The sequence below is a fragment of the Microtus oregoni genome, unplaced genomic scaffold (genome assembly GCF_018167655.1).
Source record: "Microtus oregoni isolate MIOR12 unplaced genomic scaffold, Mior012 000027F_ref0000203, whole genome shotgun sequence".
NCBI classification, from domain to species: Eukaryota; Metazoa; Chordata; class Mammalia; order Rodentia; family Cricetidae; genus Microtus; species Microtus oregoni.
The window spans coordinates 21,442,921-21,465,317 of record NW_024543086.1 but is presented as its reverse complement, the minus strand read 5'-3'; the positions used below and the strand labels follow the sequence as shown (position 1 = coordinate 21,465,317).

Genomic DNA, 22,397 nt, shown 5'->3' with positions numbered 1-22,397 from the left:
CCGCTGCACCATGTGGCGCCGCCTTCCCTGACGCCGACGCCACCATCTTGGGAGCGGGCTCGGCCTGCTGCCCCAGGCTCGTCGGCTCCTAAAGTTGCCCGCGCCGGCTGCGGAAGCGCAGGACAACTGCTAGGTGCTGAGCCGCCCTTGCGTGCGTGCGTGGACGCGGGTCGCGGTTTCTGCGCCCTTCCGTGATCAAGCAGGTCAGAAGAGGCAAGAGGCCTCCCAGACGCTGAACCGCACGGCCCCGCCGCTGGACTGTTCTTCTCTCCCTGGAGGTTAGTAGACGCCGGCGCCTGCAATCGTGGAAGCCTTTCCTCAATGGCACCGCCCCGCGCTGACAGCTTCGAAAGGGCAGTTTGGGGCTGTCACCGCAACGGGCAGGTAACAGTAGCCTTCAGGACGGGGGTGGGGTGGGGGTTCGATATCCAGTGTAATCCAAAGATAATTCAGTTCCTGTTACCAGGGAACCCATGTTGACAAACAGTTTATCCTTTGCTTTCAGATAATTACAATAATCCACATAACAAAAAACAGAAAATCCCAAAAGAACAGAATCTGTCCAGGCGAGGGCTAAAATAACCCCGAGAAGATGTCATTAACAGCCAAGGTAACACATTCAAATTTCGTGTCTCTAACTGCAAATCAGCGCTATCTTTGAAGCATCAAAGTCATATTCTTTTAACATTTTAAAAAGTAAGGTAGCCGGGCGGTGGTGGCGCACGCCTTTAATCCCAGCACTTGGGAGGCAGAGGCAGGCGGATCTCTGTGAGTTCGAGACCAGCCTGGTCTACAAGAGCTAGTTCCAGGACAGGCTCCAAAACCACAGAGAAACCCTGTCTCGAAAAACCAAAAAATAAATAAATAAATAAATAAAATAAAATAAAAAGTAAGGTGTTCTTGAAATTTTAGAATTTTGGGATTGCATTTGTAGCTAAACGGTAGAAAGCTACCTACCTTATGTATGGGGCTGAGTTCCGTCCTCCGTAACACACACACACACACACACACACAGCCAAGAGTAGTGAAACAAGATGATATAAATCAGCCACGAATAGTTAACTCTCTTGCTTGTGTAGCATGATGTGTATGGCTGGCAGAGTTTATGTAAAGCAGCCTGTATTTCTAGTTTCTTTTTGTGACAGTCAAGGAGGACTGGAAAATCCCTCGGACAAAATGGAGATTGTTAAACTTCCAACTTTGTGGAACGAAGTATTACAAACATGCCGCTGTATCCAAGTAGCTCGGAAGAGCATGTTTAGATCCATTCAGGTCATTTTGAGCCTTCAAGACAATTACGCTTTGTGTGTCATTACTGAAATTATTTCTAATTAATTTCGCTGCAGAAAAATATCTAAGATTGATCTTGGTGTGATCTTGGCACACACCTGTAACCCCAGCTCAGGAAAGGCCGAGGCAAGAGGAATGTGATCTATGCAACTTGTGTCACATCCTTGGAATAACACCGCTAAAATATCAGTGATAAACTATGCTAAATGCGTACTCCATTACTCAATATTCAGATTGAAAATTTCAAAGTAAAAAGGTGAGGCTATGAAAAGGAAATTCCTCTCTCTCTCCCCCCACTTCCTACTTGGTAGGATATAATGGGAAACCCATTCGGTGACCGAGAAGAGGCAAAATCCTGCCTGCATCCTCATCACATTATCTGGGCTGGGGTACAGCATCCGCATCACCTTGGCGATTGTTAAAAATGAAGACCCTCTCATGCTGTCTGAATTTGTATTTACCTCAGAAGTGGCGTCCCACAGCATTCACAGGTCATTAAAGACTGAGAAGCACATCCTGGGTGATGGCAGAGTAAAGACATTCTTTGGCTTCCAGGGTTATAAAATAAACGGACAAAGCCTTGGCTGCACATATTCGAAAAATTCATGGTGTCTGATGAGATCCTGTCTCATGCACAAGCATGTCTGAATGTGTATGGGCACAGGTGCATGTGACCAGGGTTGATGTCAGATATCTTCTTTGATGGCTCTCCACTTTTTTACTGAAGCAGGGTCCTTCTATGAAACCGGAGCTCACCAATCCCAGCTAACCCAGCTGGCCACAGGGATTCCCTGTCTCTCCTTCCGCTGTGCTGGGGTTACAGGAGACTACAGTACTTGTCCAGCTTTTATATGAGCTCCAGGGACCTAAATTTCCTTCTCAGGCTTGTGCAACAAGTGTTTTATTCACTAGGCCATCTCCCAGCCCTAAAACTCATTTATCCTCGGGACAAGTCAACACTTGTATTACAATGACAGGAAAGGTAGCTAACTCCTAAAATAAATAAATACATAAATGCATGCTACGCTCTCCCATGTGGGTATGTTTACCCTGAGCCTCGGTTCTAAAGTCATCTTGAAGGTTTAATCAATTAATGTCATTCTGCTCTCCCCTGGACTACTCACAGCCCCTTCACTTCTGGCTCCCTGACAGACAGACTGCTAGAAGTACTGCAGTAGGAGCAAGCTGGCAAGCTGCCAGGCACGGGCCCTCAAAGAGAAATCCTCAATTCTGCCTCAGTTCTCCCTAGAGCTTCCTTAGCCTTGGAGACAGGGATGGAATCGGGCTTCTCTGGCCCCGGTTCAGCAGCAAGCTTTCAACTACATGCTTGGCTCTGTCCTTCTCTGAAGTCCCAAGAATGTCCAAAGTCAGAATCAGTAGGCATTTTAGTAGTCGGCCTTAGTCGTCTTCATGGTCCTCATGCTCTATCCAGCCCCTAGCAGAAGGATGCAGTACTGCTCTTACTCCATCCCTGAGAGATACTAAACCTTCTCTGGAAGGTACCAGCCCACGGCCTTACCTCTGCTCTGTCTGAGGAAGGGAGTCGGTGGATGATGGGGAGAGACTGGTGATCATGTTATCCTAACACTGTTTAGGCATTGATGAGGAATATTGAAAGTCAGAAGACACAGCTACATACTTTGATTACTGAGGCTGCTCGATACACAATAAGGATACACTGATAAACCCATTATAAGATAAAAGTATCATGAGCTAAAAATGAATTAGGGCTGGGGAGAAGGCTCAGTCAGGGAAAGGCTTTATGTGCAAGGATGAGGCCCTTTCAGAATCCTGGCACCCACATAAACTGGCGCAGTGTCGACCCCAGAGCCGCAGCATCAGGGGGGCTAGCCAGTCTAGCTAAAATGACAAGCTCCAAGTTCAGTGAGAGACCCTGTCTCTCACACAAAAACAAAAAAGGGTAGAGAGCCATAGAGCAAGTCACTGACATCTGTCTCTAGTCTTCACAAGCATGTGTGTATATACCTGTGCAGGTACTTGGAGTGGTGATGCATATCTATAATTCCATAACTTTGGGAATTGGAACAAGATAGTCAGGAATTTAAGGTGATCCTTAGCTACATAGTGAATCTGAGGGCAGCTTGGGTTACATGAGACCCTCTCTCAAAAAAAACAAAATAATAAAAAATGAATTTATATCTAACCTACCAAACATCGTTGCTTTACCTACTTTAAATATGCTTAGAACATTTAAATAAGCCTCTAGTTTTGGCAAAAATCATCTAACACAAAGCCTGTGTTATAATAGAATATTGACATTTCGTGTCATTTGTTGGCTGTCTATATCCAAACAATCTTGGCAATATAGTAAGTACACTGCTCTGCTCATAGTATGGACTGGATGCTGTAGCACCCACTTCTCAACACCTCAGCAAAGTATTGTATCACATAGCTTAGAAAATGACCAAAAGATGAAGTATGATTTCCACTAAATGTGTAATGATCTGTTAGTGGAAAGCCGAGAAACTGTTGAGCGGAGGAATGCTAAGCTGGGGACCATGTACATTTCTTTAGGAAAAATTCCAGAGTATTAGTTAAAATTGTTTTTAATTAGCCACATTTTAATTTTGGGAACAAACCTAATTGTCTGCTAGGTAGCTTTTTACCAATGACTTCTCATTCATAGCAGGACACATGGCCAGTGAGTGCTCTTGCCTAGACAACAGAGGTGGAAAAGGACCATTTACTTTTGTGTATAGCTTTAGTATGTTTGATTATTTTTCTCAATTTCTTCTTCAGACATGTTCTCATGCAACTCAGGCTGGCCTTGAACTTGTCATCTGGCCAAGCCTGACTTTGAATTCCTGATTCTCCTGCCTCTACCAAGTACTGGTATTATACAGATAGTTGCCAACATGTCCAGTTCCATCTTTTTTCAATTTAAAATCATATTTAAACCTCACATGATTTTTATAAAGAGTATCCAAGATGTTTTAAGTCTGACTTCACACAAAGTAATTTTATGACATTAAGCCAGTTTTTAAAAAGCAGTGCATGTGTGTGACAAACATTTTAGATAGAATTAAAGAATGATTAGTGAAATGTTTCCTCTGATTCTACTAGAAATCTCTGGTAATCATGTTCACCAGTTTCCAAATATTTTTTCATGGATCTTATTCTCATGCTAAAATACTATCTCTTCAGAAATAAAATCCAAATGTGTTCTGGACTGGGATGACACACACCTGTAATCAGGACTTCCAAGGCAGGGAATTTGAGACCAGCCTCGGCTTAATAACAAGTTCTAGACTAGCCTAGAGGACCATGAGACCATGTTTCAAAAACAAAGTGGGGCTGCATAAACTTGCTGTTAAAGCACAAGAACCCTGAATTTGATCCTTAGAACCCACATAAAAACAAACAACAAAAATAACAGGTGTGGTATGCCTGTAATACCAGCACTGGGGAAGTAGAGGAAGGTAGATCTCTGGGTCTGGATGGCCAGCCAGCCTAGGTAACTTCACAAGTGCCAGGCCAGGAAAGGATTCAAAACCCAAAACAAAAAAGGGAACAGTCCTCCTTGAATGAGGAGTGACATTCAAGGTTGTCCTGTGCCCTCACATGCATTCTTACTGCAACACACAAGTGTAGACATGCACATACTAAAACAAAAACAAAGAATGTGGGCCAAGCTTTGAAGTTCAGTTCTTTTCCTCACTTACAGAGGAACCAGGTACTGTGGATTCAGAACACACTCTGCTTTAAAGATTTGCTATTACTCATACGTGCCTGAGAGAGGAAGGGAAGAAGGGAGGGATTTTAAAAAGTGTTTATTGTGGAAGCAGTAGGTTTTTAGCATTGAGTGAGTGAATATATAGTTGCCATGTTAAATACTCTGCTAGTCCTTCAAATATATTCTTTTATTTTCTCAACAACACTGAAAGGTGCTGTCCTCATTTTGCAATGAAATATCCACCCAGGGCCTTTATAGTATGCCAACTGTTGAGGACAAAAGCCAAGGAACAAATTGGTTTCAATGACACCATTCATCATTAAAATCCACAAGTCCTTCATTTGGATCACAATTTTCTTGGCAATACTTTTTCAAAAGCAGCCTTTCCAGGAAACATCTAAACACATCTTTTCCAGGACCTAGTTAACAAACTTTAAAAATAAGCTTCTTCTTGGTAAGCTCAGCAGATACACAGTTTATTGACCAACATCTACTTCTGCCTTTGAAGCACTAGTAATAAAAGCTCAGGGTCAGAAACTGGGGTTCAACCTGAAGATTTGAAAAGCAAAACAGCCACTGGCTCTTACCTCAACCTCAGTCTGAAAAGGCAATCTTGCCTCCTGGAATCTCAGAAGAAGACTGCATGTCTAAGAGCTGTTTCCTCCCATTTTATAATCCTCTTTAGGGCTGGGATTCAGGGCGTGCAACACTGTCATTAAAGGCATGCACCGCCCAGTTTCTATGGCAACTAGTGTGGCTACTGGGATTAAAGGTGCGTGTCATAATGGCTACTGAGATTAAAGGTGTGGGTTACCACAATCTGGTCTGTAAGGCTAAGCAGTGGGACTGTTTTACTCTCAGATCTTCAGGAAGCTTTTATTTATTAAAATACAATTGAAATGCCACTACATTTCCCCCTTTTTTCTAAAATTAAAAAAGGCTGTAACTAATATAAGAAACCTATATACAGTAAGTACAGTGACTGTATACAATAAATACATCAATAATGTCTAGTCCATTTTCATTTGACAAATTCAGAGAAAATATTTTATATCTATATCTTGGTGAGTCCAAAGTCTTGTACCTAATTTACTTTCAAACATAACTTTCTTTCTGTGTCTGATAAATTATAACTATAGCTAGCTAATCTTCAACTCCCTCAGAGACCCAAGAAGGAAATAATATTAACTGAGTAAGCAGGAAGTGCAGGCAAGCGACTTCCAAAAAATGTGAGTAATGACAGAAATAGCTGGCTGCCTAGACAGTCACACAAAGTTCCTCTGCAACGTTGGGGCAGCCATCTTCGGCCTACAGGCCTAGCATATTCGGCAGACTTTTCTGTGAAGCAGGATATTTTGTGTCCTTCTTGTCTAATTAGGACAGTATGATGCCAGCAATTGAGGCAGGGACATTTTCTTGCCCAGTGGCTTAATTTTGCCACAAAGAAAGTAAACTCCATGTGGAGTTTCTTCATTTCCCATTATCTTCTCTGAAGTAGACTGGTGATGCCAGGAACAGATATGTCTCGTTGTCATAAAAAAGAAGAACCTAGGTTATTAAAACATCTTAAATGCCATATTCTTTCTCTAAAGTGTTTGAAGATGACCTATCTCTATCTAAATTATCTTTGTTTGACCCTGAAAACATAATGTGACTACAAGTTTGATTATACTAGGTGATTATAAAGAAAGAAATATACTAACCTATATTTCTTTATTATCCTAAACAGTTGATAATAATAACTCTCAAGGACGAGAGATTTGCATTACATTGTTAAATGAGCTGTATAGGTACAATACCGTGAATGAAATTAGAAATGTATGTACAATACGTTTTCCCAAAATTAATCTCAAATTTGTATCAATATACAAAAGTTGCATACGATATATAAAAGCAAAACCAATGTAAAACATTCAAAACTAACAGTTGCTTTTAAAAAGTAGATTCAATGATCTACCTTTCTATCTTATCATATTTATATCCCCTTTTTTCCTTTCCTTACTTTTTTTCCAGTTCCTTCCTTCCTATTTTTTTTTTTTGTTGTTGTTGTTTGTTTATATTGAGACAAGGTTTCTCAGTAGCTACGGAACCAGACCTGGAACTCGCTCTGTAGACCAGGATGACCTTGAACTCACAGAGATTTGCCTACTGCAAGTGCTGGGATTAAAAGTATGCACTACCACCGCCTGGCCTTTTTTTCCCCCCTTCAAAACAAGAACCTTGAATCTAATTTTCTTTGTTTAGCTTTTTTCCTGACCATTATCCATAATAACTTGTAGCCAACACATTAAACAAAAACAAACATCCATAATCCATTTTTGGGAATGTGGGCATAGTTTTCCAGGCTGATTGAAGGTGCTGATAAGCTTATAGGGACCCAAAGAAAATTTAAGATTATGGTTCCATTCGTTATTCGAGCACTCTGCAAGTCTGGATCGTTTCAGTCTTGAAACTGTTTTGGATGTAAAACTCAGAGGAAACTGCAACAAATCTACTCTGAAATGTTGGATCATCTGGGTCATCTGTTCCCATTGGAGGATTTTTCAGGGGGTCTTCCTTGATCAAACCTTTTTTCTTAACCAAGAATGATACACCATATTTCCCGTGCTGTGTGGCTGGGATTTGGCACTGGGCTCTTCCCTGCTCACTCACTGTTACTGAGGGAATCCTGGTTAGTTTCTTTTCTTTGCTGACTAATGTTTGAATTTAGCTGGTAGCCACGTCTGATCTGAGCTCCACGATGGGCACCAAATGAAGCTATTAATAAAAGCTCAGGGTCAGAAACTGGGGTTCAACCTGAAGATCTGAAAAGCAAAACCGCCAGCTACTGGCTTTGCCTCGACCTCAATCTGAAATGGCGATCCTGCCTCCTGGAATTTCAGAAGGAGACTGTCTAAGAGCTGTTTCCTCCCATTTTATAATCCTCTTTAGGGCTGGGATTCAGGGCGTGCAACACTGTCATTAAAGGCATGCACCGCCCAGTTTCTGTGGCAACTAGTGTGGCTACTGGGATTAAAGGTGCGTGTCATAATGGCTACTGAGATTAAAGGTGTGGGTTACCACAATCTGGTCTGTAAGGCTAAGCAGTGGGACTGTTTTACTCTCAGATCTTCAGGAAGTCTTTATTTATTAAAATACAATTGAAATGCCACTGCATGCCTTGGAAGTACTCAGGAGAGAAGAATAGTCCACATGACTACCATGAGGTAGAGCAGATTATCCAGGCTTGTATTTCTAAAAGATTTATTATTATCCACATGGATCAAAACCAGCAGAGGGCTGGGAAAACAGCTCAAGCAGTAAAGCATTTGTAAGCAGGACAACCTAAGTTCAGTCCTTGAATCCACATGGAAATGCTGGGTGCTTGTAATCCCAGTACTAGTGAGATAAAGACAGCAGAATCCCTGGGCACTCCTGACTAGTCAGTCTAGCCTAAATGATGAGCTCCAGCAAAAAAAAAAAAAAAAAAAAAAAAAAAAAAAGACCATCTCAAAGGAGGTAGACAGTGGTCTTAAAGGTGACACTCAAAATTTTTGTTTGTTTTGTTTTTTGAGACAGGGTTTCTCTGTGTAGCCTTGGCTGTCCTGGAACTGAAGACCAGGTTGACCTTGAGCTCCCCCCCCACCTGCCTCCTGAGTGCTGGAAATAAAGGAACACACCACCATGGCCTGGCTGACACTTGAAAATTATTCTCTGGTTTCCACGGGTATGCATTCATGCACACATGCACACACACACACACACACACACACACAATATACATTTATTAAAAGAAAAATATATCCAATCCTGGAAAAACAGGAGTCAATATATTTTACTTCCAAAATCCAAAGAAAGTTTTCTGTTATGAAATAACACAAATAGGACTAGAGAGATGGCACAGCAGTTTAGAAAACTTGCTATTCTTCTAGAGGACCCAGGCTCATCTTCCAACACCCTCCCAGTAGTTAACAACTGCCTGTAGCTCCAGTTCCAGGGGCTCCGACACCTTCTTTTGACCGCTGCAGGCACCAGGCACTCATGTGGAATACAGACATAGGTGCAGACAAAAATATTCATACAAGATGGATCATCATGGATAATACCACTTATAGTGAGGACCAAAGGTGGGAGACGTTGACCAGGTAACTGCAGTGTCTGGTGTCAGAATGTTATGTACCTTGGAGGCTCTGGTCCTCCACTAACATTGAGACTAGGCCTGACAACTGGACAAGAGATGATGAAATACTAAATACTTGTTTATTTCCTTAGAGTAACTGGAATATTCAAATAACTTTTATTTAATGAAGGATATACTCATTAACCTCCAACCAAGTCTTTAAAAATCCCATCTATCTTTCAGTAATAACAATTTAAAAAGTAACATGGTCTACTTTTATAATTGAAAAAAAGTTTTTATTTCTATGTGTGTGAGAAAGAGATTGGCTCTTGCTATAGCTCTCCAGTTTGCCTCAAGCTCATCCTGCGGCCTCAAACTTCTGAGTGCAGGGGTTATAGGACATACAGCACCATACCAGTCTTTCTTTTTTGATGGGTTTCAGTATGCAGCACTGGCTGGCCTGGAACTCACAGAGATCTGCCTGTCTCTGCCTCCTGACTGCTGGGATTAAAAGACTGTGACACCATGCCAGACAATACTTTTGATTAAATAAGATGTGATCTTTATATATTGAGATCTTCAGAAAGAAGACACTGGGCTAGAGAGAAAACTTCCATTCATATAGATTTTACTATTGCCATTGATATTACCATTAAAGATCAAAATGGAAAATCTTGCAAATGGACTTTTTTAGATTTTGTGTGTGTCTGAGTGGCTATGCACATATATTTACATGGAAGGATGTTTAAGTTTTTTAAATTTGTTTCAGGAATTATAAGGTTGGGTTAACATTCTATGGCACAGTTACTTAATACATTAATAAACAAATCATATATTATTAGGCAAAAATTCAACATCCATTTATAATAAAAATTCAGCAGAATGGGAGTGTTTTGCTATTACAATGTATTGGGCATCTCAAGAGAAATATACTGTTAGGGGAAGTAGATTTGGATTCATTTTTAACTGCATATATTAGGTAGCCAGAAAAAAATTTTTGAAAGAAACATACTTCATAATGTGGAAAGGAGAAAATTATTCATATATTCAATTGATACAAATGAGGCAAAAAATGGTGGTAGGAAAATAGCAAGACAAGCAATAAATAGTAAATAGTACTCCAGATGTCAGGTAATAGTCAAAAGTATCAAGAAGACATGTTTATTTGTTTGAGAAAGATCTCATGGAACTGAGGATGACCTTGAACTCCTGGTATTCTGCCCCACTCAGTTTGTAAGGTACCAGTTAGTAGAGGGCACGTGCATCACCACACCTGAGGTGTGGAGCTGGGGACCACACCATAGTAGGCAAGTACACTACTGGTTCCCATCTCTGCTCACCACAGACTTTCTTCTGTCTCATCTCTTTAAGCAAGTTCCAAGTTTGCATGTTTCATGCTTTTTGCTCCACTTATTTGGCCTGGCACTTAACACAAGGGCTGAGGAAAAATTTTTTTGGCTCTTCAAGGCAGGGTTTCTCTGTGTAGCTTTGGCTGTCTTGGAACTTGCTCTGTAGAACAGGCTGGCCTTGAACTCACAGAGATCCACCTGCCTCTGCCTCTGGAGTGCTGGGATTAAAGGTGTGCGCCACCACTGCCCAAGTGGGCTGAGGACAATTTTGACTCACCCAATTTAGGGCTGACCTTTTCTCTGGTTAGAGACTAAGTTATTACTTTCTGGTTATTGGAATTTGCTTATATCTTTGTAATAATCGATACAGGATTCAATAAAGGACCATAGCTCTGTATCAAGAGATTCTTCTTAGCCCAAGTGAGACATTTATGAAAAAAAAAATGTCAAGCACAAAACAAGAGGAGAAAGATGGCCATGAATTGCATCAAGACATCCCTTTGCTTTAGGACTCTACATACTTCCTCAATGTATTGTTGTGTTTTGAAATGGTCTGTAGGGAAATTTGTTCTTATTCTTTTGCCTGCCATTGAAGCATTTTTCTCTTTTATCCTGGGGCCCTTTATGTAGCCTCTCTAGTGATCCATTTCCAGACACTTAGTTATCAGTAGATGGCCCTTTAATAACTATTGGTGATGTGTAGGGGTTTCTACTTCCATTTTTTCTTCTCCCAGAGCACTGCACTGAAGCAGAGAGGCCAAGCCCTAGTGAGTCTTCATTCTTGATAAATGTGGGATGGACACACGAGACAATAAAACTTAGCATGTATCATCTGTATTCCACTGTTGTTATCAGGATGCTAAATGAATTATGTTGGCTGCTGGGCAGTGGTGGCGCACACCTTTAATCCTAGCAATCAGGAGACAGAGGCAGGCAGAGCTCTGTGATTTTTGAGGCCAGCCTGAGCTATTACACAGAGAAACCCTGTCTCAAAAAAAAAAAAAATGATGTTGGTGCTGGGCATGGTGGTGCTCTCCTTACTCCCAGAAGTTTGGGGAGCAGAGGCAGGTCGCTCTCTATGTTGGAGGCCAGCCTGGTTAACAAATTTCAGAAGTTTTAGAGCAGACAAGGTCATAGAGTAAGACCCTATCTCTAAAGAGATAAAGTGAGAGAGAATTGGGATTTATTCAGAATTTTCAAGGTACTAATCTTGTTGTTGCTCTCCTCCCCAAAACACCTTCAGAAACTGGCAATTTTTAAAAAATTTTATATTTTAAATTACCAACGAGAAGCACCATGAACTCTGCAGTGGAGGAGAGCAAAGTTAAAAGCTGTCCAGTCTGGGTGGGTGCCCACAAAAGGGTTACTGAGGCAAGACGATCCTCAATACAGGGCCTGCTGGGGCCATACGGTGAATTCGAGGTGAGCCTGAATCAACCTCTTTTAAAGTTTAAAAAGAAAGGGTGGGGCCCGGAGACATCTGCTGCGGTGGAGTGTTTGTCTACGATGTGTGAAGCCATAGGTTCACCCTGAATACCATAAAGGAAACATTTGGATACAGTTATCCAATTAGCGGCAGTTCTGGAAAGAGCGACTTTCTTATTTTGAATCTATAATTCACTACTCAATGTCGGTTACAAGACATTTGCTTGAAGCAGGTCCAGTGTGAGGTACAAAACGATGGAAATCAGCTCGATATCAGCTAAGGGTCCCAGTCATTCTATTGAATACGTCTGTGAGGTACAATGCCCGGTGCCCCTAAAATACTTTGGGTCGGACACTAGCAACCGGGGTAACCTGGCCTGAACTTCCGATTGCACAAGGCAACTTCTTAATAACCGTGACCCCACAACCCATCTGAGACACAGGGCTCGAGCCCAAGCTAGTCCTGGAAGCCTCTCATTCACCTCACCCGCTCGGATAAAAACCTCAGGCCCACAGCGTCTGTGTGCTACATTCCGTGACCGACTCCAGGGTGTTCCCGCCTCTGTTCTGGCATCATCAGGTACCTCGGACGCCATCCTACAGCTCCAATTGAGCCCGTCAACAGGCCGGGCACTCACCACGGAGACCCAGCCGACGGAACCGGAAATAGCTGCTTGTAGAAGCTCAGGAATAAGTAACGTCTCTCAGTTTCCCGGTGCGAGGCTGGTCTTCGGGAAGCTGCTCAATTGGTCCATTAAAGAGGGAACGCCGCCTTGGGAGCACGCTGACCAATCAGGATGCAGGATGGTGAGCCGGGGGCGCGTCGCTTCCGGCGGTTTCCCCACAGCTTCTGCGTGGGGAGCGTGGGAGCGTGGGAGTTTTGTGGTGGCCTCCGCCTCTTTGTCGCGTCTCGGCTGGGCGTGGCTTCGGGCCGCTTCTGCGGGGCAGGGTGAAACTGTCTGTGCCCCAGAGCGGGTGAGCGGGTCCGTTTCAAGGCTGCTTTGGAAGAAGCCGTCACCTCCGATTCTCAAAGGAGCTTGAGGGTTTCGAGGAACCTGAGGGGAGAGTGGAAAGGCCTGGCAGCCGAGTCGTAGTTTCTAGGGACTGTTCTCTCCGCTTGATCTGTTGTCCCATCGTGGGGACTTGAAGAAGGACCCCTTAGCTTCCTCAGATGGCGTCCACGCGCCCCACGTCAGATGACCAGGTGAATTCTGTCGTTATTTTCCTACAGCTGCCTGGCCTCCTCGGAGCTGGGTTAGACACACAGGTCCCCACTCGTGGCTGCCTCAGATAGCCCGTTCAAACCAAGCTGTCTTCGTTCCTAGGCTTACCGACTTCCTCTTCAGAATCACCAGATGGGGAGCAGAGCTCTGGACAAGGGGTGTGTAACAGTCCTCAAAGTGTCTTGCGGGAATGCTTCTTCAAGTGGCAGATTTCTAGGCTCCACACCTGTTGAACAATGATAATAACGTCTAGGTGCTTTTTTAATAACCGCAACGCGCCGATTAGAAATTAGGAGCGAACTAGATCTTGAAGCGGTGGGAGGGGCTGAGCAATCACGGTGAGGAGGAAGACAGACAAGACTGCAAAGGATGGAGGAAATTCCTGAAACCCATCTCAGGCTTCTTACTGGGCTGGCCAGTCTTTTTTTTCCCCCTCCTCTTTCCCCTCTTCTCAGCGCACTGTTACCTCACTTTCTCTCCCCAAGAATTGTTCACTCGTTTTTTTTCGGGAAAAGCTACATTCTCACGGTGAGGTCTTGGTCCTCACACCACTGTCTGAAAATTTACGTTTATGATTTCCCTCCTAATCCTACTCGTAGAATCCCTCGTCTAGGAATATTTTACACCAAGCCCTTTCTTTTTGGTATGTGAAAGGTTTGGCTTTTTTCAGCATTCCTAGATTAACACTTGAACTGACTGCTAGCTTCTTGTACTAACAGGGGTCTCCTGTTTTAGGGACCGTTGCTGTTTGAAGATCTGGATGTGTATTTCTCTCAAGAGGAATGTGTGAGTTTGCAGCCTGCCCAGAAGACCAACAGCGGAGAAGCCTCGTTGGAGCCTTTTGAGGATTTGGACTCGACAGGTAAAACAGTTTTCCTGTATTATGGAACTCTCATCAGTTCTAGGATGAGAATTTTTTGACTTGTCCACATTGGTGGTGAAGTGGGACCTGTGTGTGTGTGTGTGTGTGTGTGTGTGAGAGAGAGAGAGAGAGAGAGAGAGAGAGAGAGAGAGAGAGGAGGCCAGAGGATGTCAAGTGTTCTTTCTCAGTCACTCAATACTCTATTTACTGAGTCCCGCTAGCCAGCTTGCCTTGGGATCCCCTCTCCACTTTCTGAATGCTGCGGTAACAGGTGGACCACATCTACCTGTCTTTTATTGGTGCTGGGGTTCAAACTCCTTAGTTTACACAGTGAACATTTTATCTGCCGAGCCATCTCCTGAGCCTTTAAATGATTTCTTGAAAGAAACCCAGTCTACGGTGGTGACCATGGTTTCATATACTATGTACCAATACCTTGTAATTCCCTGAAATAATTTTTAAAGTCAGCTTTACTTGAAAAACTTCATTAGGTATAGATTACTGTCATTTGCTAAAAATTGGGAACAAATTTTCTTTTAAGGGGGTGTTTTGACTTTTCTCACCGAAGGGTAACCATATGCAGCATCCTTACACATGAATAGACAATATGTCTTGTGGAGGGTTGAGTACCTAAACTATTTTTCATAATTCATGACTTACATTTTCCACTTTTGTCATGTTCATGTTGTTCTCCACTTTCTCTTAAATGTTTGTTTTATAAATTTATGTTTATAGTTATACATGTATTATAATATAAATAAGTATATTTATAAATATGTAGTATATTTGTAATAGTTACTTTCTTTGCTGATTTTATTTGTTTTTTGTTTTTTTTAGACAGGGCCTCTCTGTAGCCCTGGCTGTCCTGGACTCCCTATGTAGTCCATGATGGCCTTGAATGCACAGAGATCTACCATCTCTGCCTCCAAGTGCTAGAATTAAAGGCATGTGGACACACTCATTATAATCATATGCATTTCTGGATCTATTTTTATTGACTGTTTTTTCTCCTTGTTATGAGTTGAGGATTCCTATTCCTTGTATGCCTGGCAAAGTTTGACTGGAGTTTTAGATGTTGATTATTTTTTGTTTTGATTTTTTAAAGATTTATTTTTATGTATGTGAATATTTTGCTTCCATGTATGTCTGTGTACCGTGTGCATGCCTATTGCCAGAGGACATCAGAAGAGGGTGTTGGATCCCATGGAACTGAAGTTACAGACAGTTGAGAGCTGTCATATGGGTGCTGGGAATTGAACCCAGAGCCTCTGGAAGAGCAGCCAGTGCTCTTAACAACTAAATCATCTCTCCAGCCCCTCCAGATGTGATTTAAAAAGAAATAAAGAAAATCTTCAGTTTGCAATTAGTTGAATCTGCAGCTGTACACCTATGGGTATTTAGTGATGGCTGTGTTGGGAAAAATATTTAAAAAGAATTCTTTGTGCTAGGTTTAGGTTTTGTTAGCCCTCCCTGAGATAAGAATATTTCCCTGAAGTCTACACAGCACCTTTACTATCATTCTTCCACGAAGGATGAAATTTTAGAGACCCTCTAGGATATAAAACTATTTTTAATATTTGGATGTTTATTAAAGTAGAAAAATAGTTTGTCTTCTTTTTTCTGATAAATATGTCTGATCTCTAGTAGTTTTGACTACTCAACTCATTTGAGATGAAGAAAAATTCCTAAAACCTAAATAAACAAAAAAAAAACTCCATTAGGCACCGCCTACCAAGACTGTCCTCAGTACCCATCTTACCAGACCCTTAGAGTCATTCTCTGCCCCTTCTCTTTGCAGATTGACCTGGAACCTTGCAGTCCACCCACATGGACAGACTTTTGATTTTTGGAAGTCAAGAGAGCCTGTTGGCTCCTGATTTTTTGTATTTATTAGTGTCTGGGTAATTAGCTAATCCGTGTTCAGTTTCTGGTCTTCAGAGTAATTACTTTAACTTGCTCTTTCTCTAGTGTCATGTAAAGGTGGTGTCTATGTTTTCCTTTGTTTTGCTTTTATCATCAGGAGGGGAAGACAAGATTGAGACCAATCAGCAGTTAAGCCTAGAGTCTATGGAACTTGAAGAGCTGTCTCTAGAAACGTACTCCATTGCCTCACCCCATGGCCACTACTCTGAAAAATCTGAGCATGACGTTGGAATGCATGAAAGGAAGATGTCAGGGGGAACTTTGACTTGTAAGACCAAGGTTATAAGCCTCTTAGTTACCATTGAAAACCAAACCCCATTAGTAGAATTATCTCAGTGTTTAGGAGTCAAAACACTTTCTGATATTATTGAAGTTCCCTGGGAAGAAGCCACAAATGTGTACAAGTGTCCTGACTGTGACCAAAGCTTCAGTGATAACACATACCTTGTTTTGCATCAGAAAATCCATTCAGGAGAGAAAAAGTATAAATGTAGTACCTGTGAGAAGACCTTCAGTCACAGAGCCAACCTGAGGACACATAAGAGAATCCACACTGGTGAGAAGCCTTACAAGTGTACCAAGTGTGCTGCCAGCTTCTGGCAGCAGTCACACCTGTCCCGGCACATGAAGAGCCATATAAAGGAGAACCCGTATACATGTAATGTATGTGGGAGAGGTTTTATGTGGCTCCCAGGATTGGCGGAACATCAGAAGAGTCATACTGATAAAAAATCTTATGAATGTGCTGAACGTGATGAACCATACTGTCAGGAAACAAATCTGGCTTTGCCTGAAAACACAGGCTCATCAGACACCCCATACCAGCACACCCAGTGTGAGAAGAGTTTGGAGCACCCCTCGTACCCTGCTCTCCCTGAGAAGGATCATAAGGAGGACTCTAAGAACTGCAGTATTGATGATGAAGACTTTTTTTCATTCTCCAGATTCAAACCCTTACAGTGTCTTGATTGTGACATGACCTTTCCTTGTTTCTCAGAGCTTGTTTCTCATCAAACCATTCATGACATGGAAAAACCTCATAAGTGTAAGACATGTGGAAAAACCTTTGCTTTAGATTCAGAACTTGCATCCCATGAGAAGCAGCACATCAAAGAAGAACCCTTCAAATGCACGGTGTGTGGGAAGAACTTCCGAGTGAATCTGCATCTCATCACTCACAAACGAACCCACAGGAGAAACACCAAGTAAATACAAGCTTTGCCACTGTGTGAGCTTCTCAGTGTCTTTATGATGGGAAACCGCTTATGTACAGTGTTATGCTAAGCAAGCACTTTACACACATTCCAGGTAACGTAGGCAGTATTATTTATTACCTCTGATTAGAACTGAGGCGACATAATGTTACATACATAGCATGTGAAGCAAGGATTTGAACTCAGTTCTTGATCAGATTTCATTTATATGAGCCAGAGAAACAGAAAACTTTAAAATTTGGCTTTTGACTGCTGGGTGTGGTGGCACACACCTTTAATCCCAGCACTTGGGAGGCTGAGGCAGGTGTGGATCTCTGAGAGTCTGAGACCAGTCTGGTCTACATAGTTCCAGGACAGCCAGAACTAAATGTGGAACCCTGTCTCAAAAACCAGAATAATTCAGTTTTTGTTAAAATGAAGGTTATTTCTACATTTTTTTTTAAAAAAGTTGGTTTCTAAGAATTTTAGGAAGAGGAGATTTATTTATTTTTTGCCAGTTCTATACATGTAGTATCTAGGAAAATGAATGTATTTATATTTGTTTTTGTACTTTTCTTGTTAAAATTATTTCAGTGAAATGTTTGTATGGACTATTTTGTTTGAACTGTGAATTTCTAGTTAAGGACTCCATATAAAGTTACCAAATGGGCCACTTTTGTTTTCTTAAGTGTGTGTGTGTGTGGGTTCCTGCTGTGTAGCCCAGGCTGGCCTCAAAAATCATCGTTTTCCTGTTCACATCTCCCAAGTGCTAGGATTACTGGTATGTACCATCATATGCAGCTAGTTAACAGCTGGATAACATTATTTGTGGATTTCCCATTTTCAGACCTGATGGCAGGGGCAAGCCCTGACTTCTCTAGCAGTTAAACTTCGTGGGAGTACTTGCTCCTCTCTGAAAGGATTTGCCTCTAGATCTCCACTGAAGCACATCCTGGCTGGCTATGAGTAATTAGAACTACTTTTTGAAGAGAACATGCTAAATAGTATGGATATATTATTTTATTTAATCTTCAACAGATTCTGAGAGAAAAGGACTGTCCATGTTTTACAAATAAATGGAAGCTTTCAGAAGGTAAAGTCAATGCTTTGCTAAGCACACAAAACGTCACACTGGTGAGGCTGACATCGAAATTCAGGTGCTTTCTAACTCCCAAGGCCACACATTTTGTGACACTGCACTATCTGTTGGTATTTGTGCCACAGGTTAACACTAGGAGACAGGGATGCTGGGGAGGGAGGGGAACTGCAGGCATGGAGGCTGCCCTGGGACTTACTACCTGAAGCCCATTATGTCCGTATTCTTATCCAAAACTAGATTTCGTTGCTCTTAAAAAGCAACAGAAGACTCTCTACGGCTTTATGCTTGAAATTCTTGTCACTGTATCAAACCAGAGATTTGTTTTTTTCCCCATTTTGAGACGGGGTTTCTGTGTATAGCCCTGCTTGTCCTGGAACTCCCTCTGTTCACCAGGCTAGCCTCGAACTCAAGAGATCTGCCTGCCTCTGACTCCTGAGTGCTGGAAGGTGTATGACACCACGAAGTGGCTAGAGACTATTAAATTGTAACATTTCCTGTCCACTTCCAAAGAAAAATACAATAGGATTATTGAGTTTTTAACCAAAATAACTGATAACACATATGTCTTTAGGTACTAGTATCACAGATAAATATTAGAGCAAAATATTGTCATATAGTGTGGTTATTAAAAGAACCAAAGAATGTTGTGAGTATACATTCTTACAGAACTACACTTTACAACAAAATTGATTATATACCTATCATTAAAACTATATGGTCTTTTGGCTGATATGCATTTATGATTGATTTCATTCTGTCTAAATAGACCGTAAAAATGTGGTATTTACTAAAATGGAATTACTGCTAGGAAATTTCATGCACAAAAATAAAGCCCTCTTGAGGGTCAGTGGCTAAAATGTAGTACCTGGGACTCGTCTCTTCTACAGAAGAGCAGGTTGAGGATTTTATGTACAAAAAGATGCAGCTGCACAGCTAAGCGCTTCGTGTTTACTAGAGATGGGAAGATCACTGTTGCTGAGTGAGGAAACGGAACCAACAGCCTTGCCTCATCTGTCGTCCCTTTCCTGGAGATCACTATTTCAGTTTATCCACAGCTGAGACTGTGTGATCTGTATGTCAAGGCCAGACCTGGCTGTTTCTCCAAATTTAGGATATAAACCATCATTCTGTCAGGAAGTTGGGGGGGTCTCACATTTAAAATAGCCTTCTGGTCTCTTCAGCCCTTCGTCGGAGAAGGTTCTCTTAAGTCTTAGCTAACTCTGGGATGTGGTTGTTATGAAACAGCCACAAGAGTGTCGGTTTCCCACTGTCTGTCTCTCAGCAGGGAAGCGGTGTGCTGCTGTGTAGGCTCTAATATTTCAGTGAAGACCTTGAGTTACAGGATGGGGAATGGAACTGGCAAAGAGGCCCTTACTAAAGAACAAACGAGAATTGTGTCAGAAGGTACCCAGACAAATGTGGCTGACCTAAAGATGGAAGTTGTCACCCTCTTTCTTTGCTGCTAGGGAAACACAAGCAGGTGAGTCTGTGCTGAGGCGCTGCCGCACCTCTCCACGTGGATTCACATCACCTCTCAGTGTCTGCAGCTTTCTGCATTCTCCAGACTTGGAAGATTAGAAAAGAGACACTTTTATAAAAGTCATCACTATATGTGAGAGGAATTAAATGGCCTGTGGTATATTATTGGTGACTGGTATGCAGAGAAAAGGAAAACACAGTTACTGTGAAATAGGCACATTGTTAGTTGCTTCCTTATTGTGTACTTGTTTCTAAAAACATTAGTTGTATGTTATTCTCAAGCTGCTCTGCACCCAAGGAATTGAAGGAAGAGCTGCAATGGTATTTCAGCTACTTTCATGATAATGGCCTTTTCATCGTCCTAACTGTATTGCCCACTAGGATAGATCACATAAGAAATCTCTTAACCCAGGATAACTTATGTTAGGTGCTAATAACATATTGGAAACCGTCAATATAGGGATAAAAATGGAATGTATGTGTATTGCTGTGAATAGTCGGCTAACTACATGTAGGAGGGCTGTTGACACTCTGAATGGTCTGCTAACTACATGTAGGAGGGCTGTTGACACTCTGAATGGTCTGCTAACTACATGTAGGAGGGCTGTTGACACTCTGAATGTCTGCTAACTACATGTGTAGGAGGGGGGTGTTGACACTCTGAAGTGTGGAAAAAATGAACTCAAACTTGGTGGGTTTTGCTGCTGTGATGATGTACAAGTGACTAAGACAGCTCTTTAGTATGATCTTTAATATGATCTTTAATATGATCTTTAGTATGATCTGTGCATACCGAGTTGTGCTAAACTGTCATCACTGATGACAGCAGCATTTCCCAGTGGAAGTTAGATGCCAGTGTTTGCACTTTATATTGTGGTGTTGAATCATTTTGTCGAGAACTGTGCTGCTACAAATAACAATCTGTTCACGTGCCCTGCGACCCTGAAGAGAGCTGGCTTAGTAACTCAGGCAGTTAAAACAAATGACATTTTTGTCTTTGACGCCTCAAGTTCCAGAAAATTAAGTAGTAGTAGCTGGAAAGATGGCTGGGAGGTTAAGAGCACCGACTGCTCTTCAGAGGACCCAGGTTCAGTGCCCAATACCCACATGGCAGCTCATAAGTGATTGTAAATCCAGTTCCTGGGTGACCTGACACCTTCACACCATTGCACATAAAGTTAAGTCAATCATAAAAAATTCTTTAAAAAAATTAAGTAGTAGTGTCTGGTGACTGTAATGTAAGATGCCAAACAATCTGAAAAGATACTTTGCTTTAAATAATCTGATTTACTGTATATGTATTCAAAGGGAGATGTAGGGTATAGCTTTTATGAAAAAAAAAAAGAACCTATTTTGAATGTTGCAGTGATTTCATTAGGAAACTACTTTTGCTTTGACTATTTGTTAAAATGGAAAATTGTTTATTAGGTGTATATTTAACTGTTTTAGTCTTGTATATTAGAACTATTTATGTAATATAAAATGACTATTATCTATCTCTTTAAGGCTAACTACAGGTGTTTGTCTCTTTGAATTGAGATTCTTGTCTGTAAGAATGGTCTAGGGAGAACGGGGATACAACCTAATTCATTTATAGAAACCTAAAAATACTTTTCCCATGTCTATTTATTTTGGTGACTAGTTAATGCTCTCCATATGCGCTTTCTGTGTTTCTTTCAGCTTTACTGTTTCTAACACATTCCCATTGGTCTTAGCTCTAGATTGGAGTCTCTCAACTGTGACTGTGTGCATTTGATGTGCAAATTATCATCCAATAAATGTTATCTTGTGATGATGGCAAGGTTGTAAACTTAAAATGTATATGTCAATGACTTTAGGTTGTAGTAAAGGTAAGTTCAAAAAAGTTAATTGGATAATAGTTTAGAAAATGTGAATGAATTACTTTACCCCACTTGATAAAGGAAATAACGTGTTTCGTTCCCTGGAATTCAGTATAAAGTTCTAGTATTTTTCCAAGACAGCACTCCAGTCTTAGCTGCAAGGTAGCAGTACAGGACCAAGTACCTCTAGCTCCACCAGGCAGTGGTTCTCTAAGAGACCAGACCAGCTGGGGAGGAATATGGTAAATTCTCTCTTCTGGTTTCCCAGGCCTTGGAGTGATTGTAGGCTGGCCAAGCAGCCCCCAGTGGTACAGGTTGGAGCTCATGTCTACCATGTGCCATTTGCCTTGCCAGCGGGCAGGAAGCTGGCACCTGAGGCCACTTCTGGTGTCTGCTTCCATCAGTGCTTGTGCACTGCGCTGGCTGCTGGAGCTGGCTGTCCAGCGGTGGAGTCTGTCGAGACAGGGTTTCTCTGTTAGCTTTGGGCCCTGTCCTAGAATCCACTCTGTAGACCACACTGGCCTCAAACTCACAAAGATCCACCTGCCTCTGCCTTCTGAGTGCTGGGATTAAAGGCGTGCGCCACCACTGCCCAGGTAAATGATCTCCTTTCTAAGTTGCCATGGTCACGGTGTCTCGTCATAGCAACTAAGTGACAGTGACCAAGACAGAAACCCAAGGGAAAAAAAATAACAAGTGCTTTTTTCTCCAGATACTCAAGAGGCTGAAGCAGGAGGATTGCTTGAGTCCAAGAGTTTGGGGCCAGCCCAGGCAACACAGAGAGACCCCATCTCAAAACATCAAATTATACTAACGAAAGACCTAAGAAACTAAAGAAACAATAAACGGTAATCAGACCTACTCCTAATTGTCTGGCTGGCTATGAGATGTGGTCTAGAGTATCTGAATTCTGAACATTA

The 22,397-nt window shown here is 41.9% G+C and overlaps 1 protein-coding gene across 8 annotated transcripts; it reads left to right on the top strand.

The window, feature by feature from the left end:
* Positions 1-144: 144 nt before the first annotated feature.
* Positions 145-22,350, top strand: Znf597 (zinc finger protein 597). Of its 8 annotated transcripts, none has more exons than XM_041676093.1 (4): positions 145-278; positions 506-610; positions 13,816-13,942; positions 15,963-17,728. In XM_041676093.1, the coding sequence occupies exons 2-4, from the start codon at positions 593-595 to the stop codon at positions 17,072-17,074; spliced, it is 1,257 nt and encodes a 418-aa protein (XP_041532027.1). In that variant the 5' UTR covers positions 145-278; positions 506-592; the 3' UTR covers positions 17,075-17,728. The 8 variants fall into 8 exon arrangements, 5 of the variants coding, with proteins under 5 accessions (XP_041532027.1, XP_041532026.1, XP_041532029.1 ...); XM_041676092.1 differs by having other exon boundaries at positions 145-384; XR_005976470.1 differs by lacking the exons at positions 145-278; positions 506-610 and adding exons at positions 12,828-13,061; positions 22,190-22,350 and having other exon boundaries at positions 15,963-17,173.
* Positions 22,351-22,397: the final 47 nt, after the last annotated feature.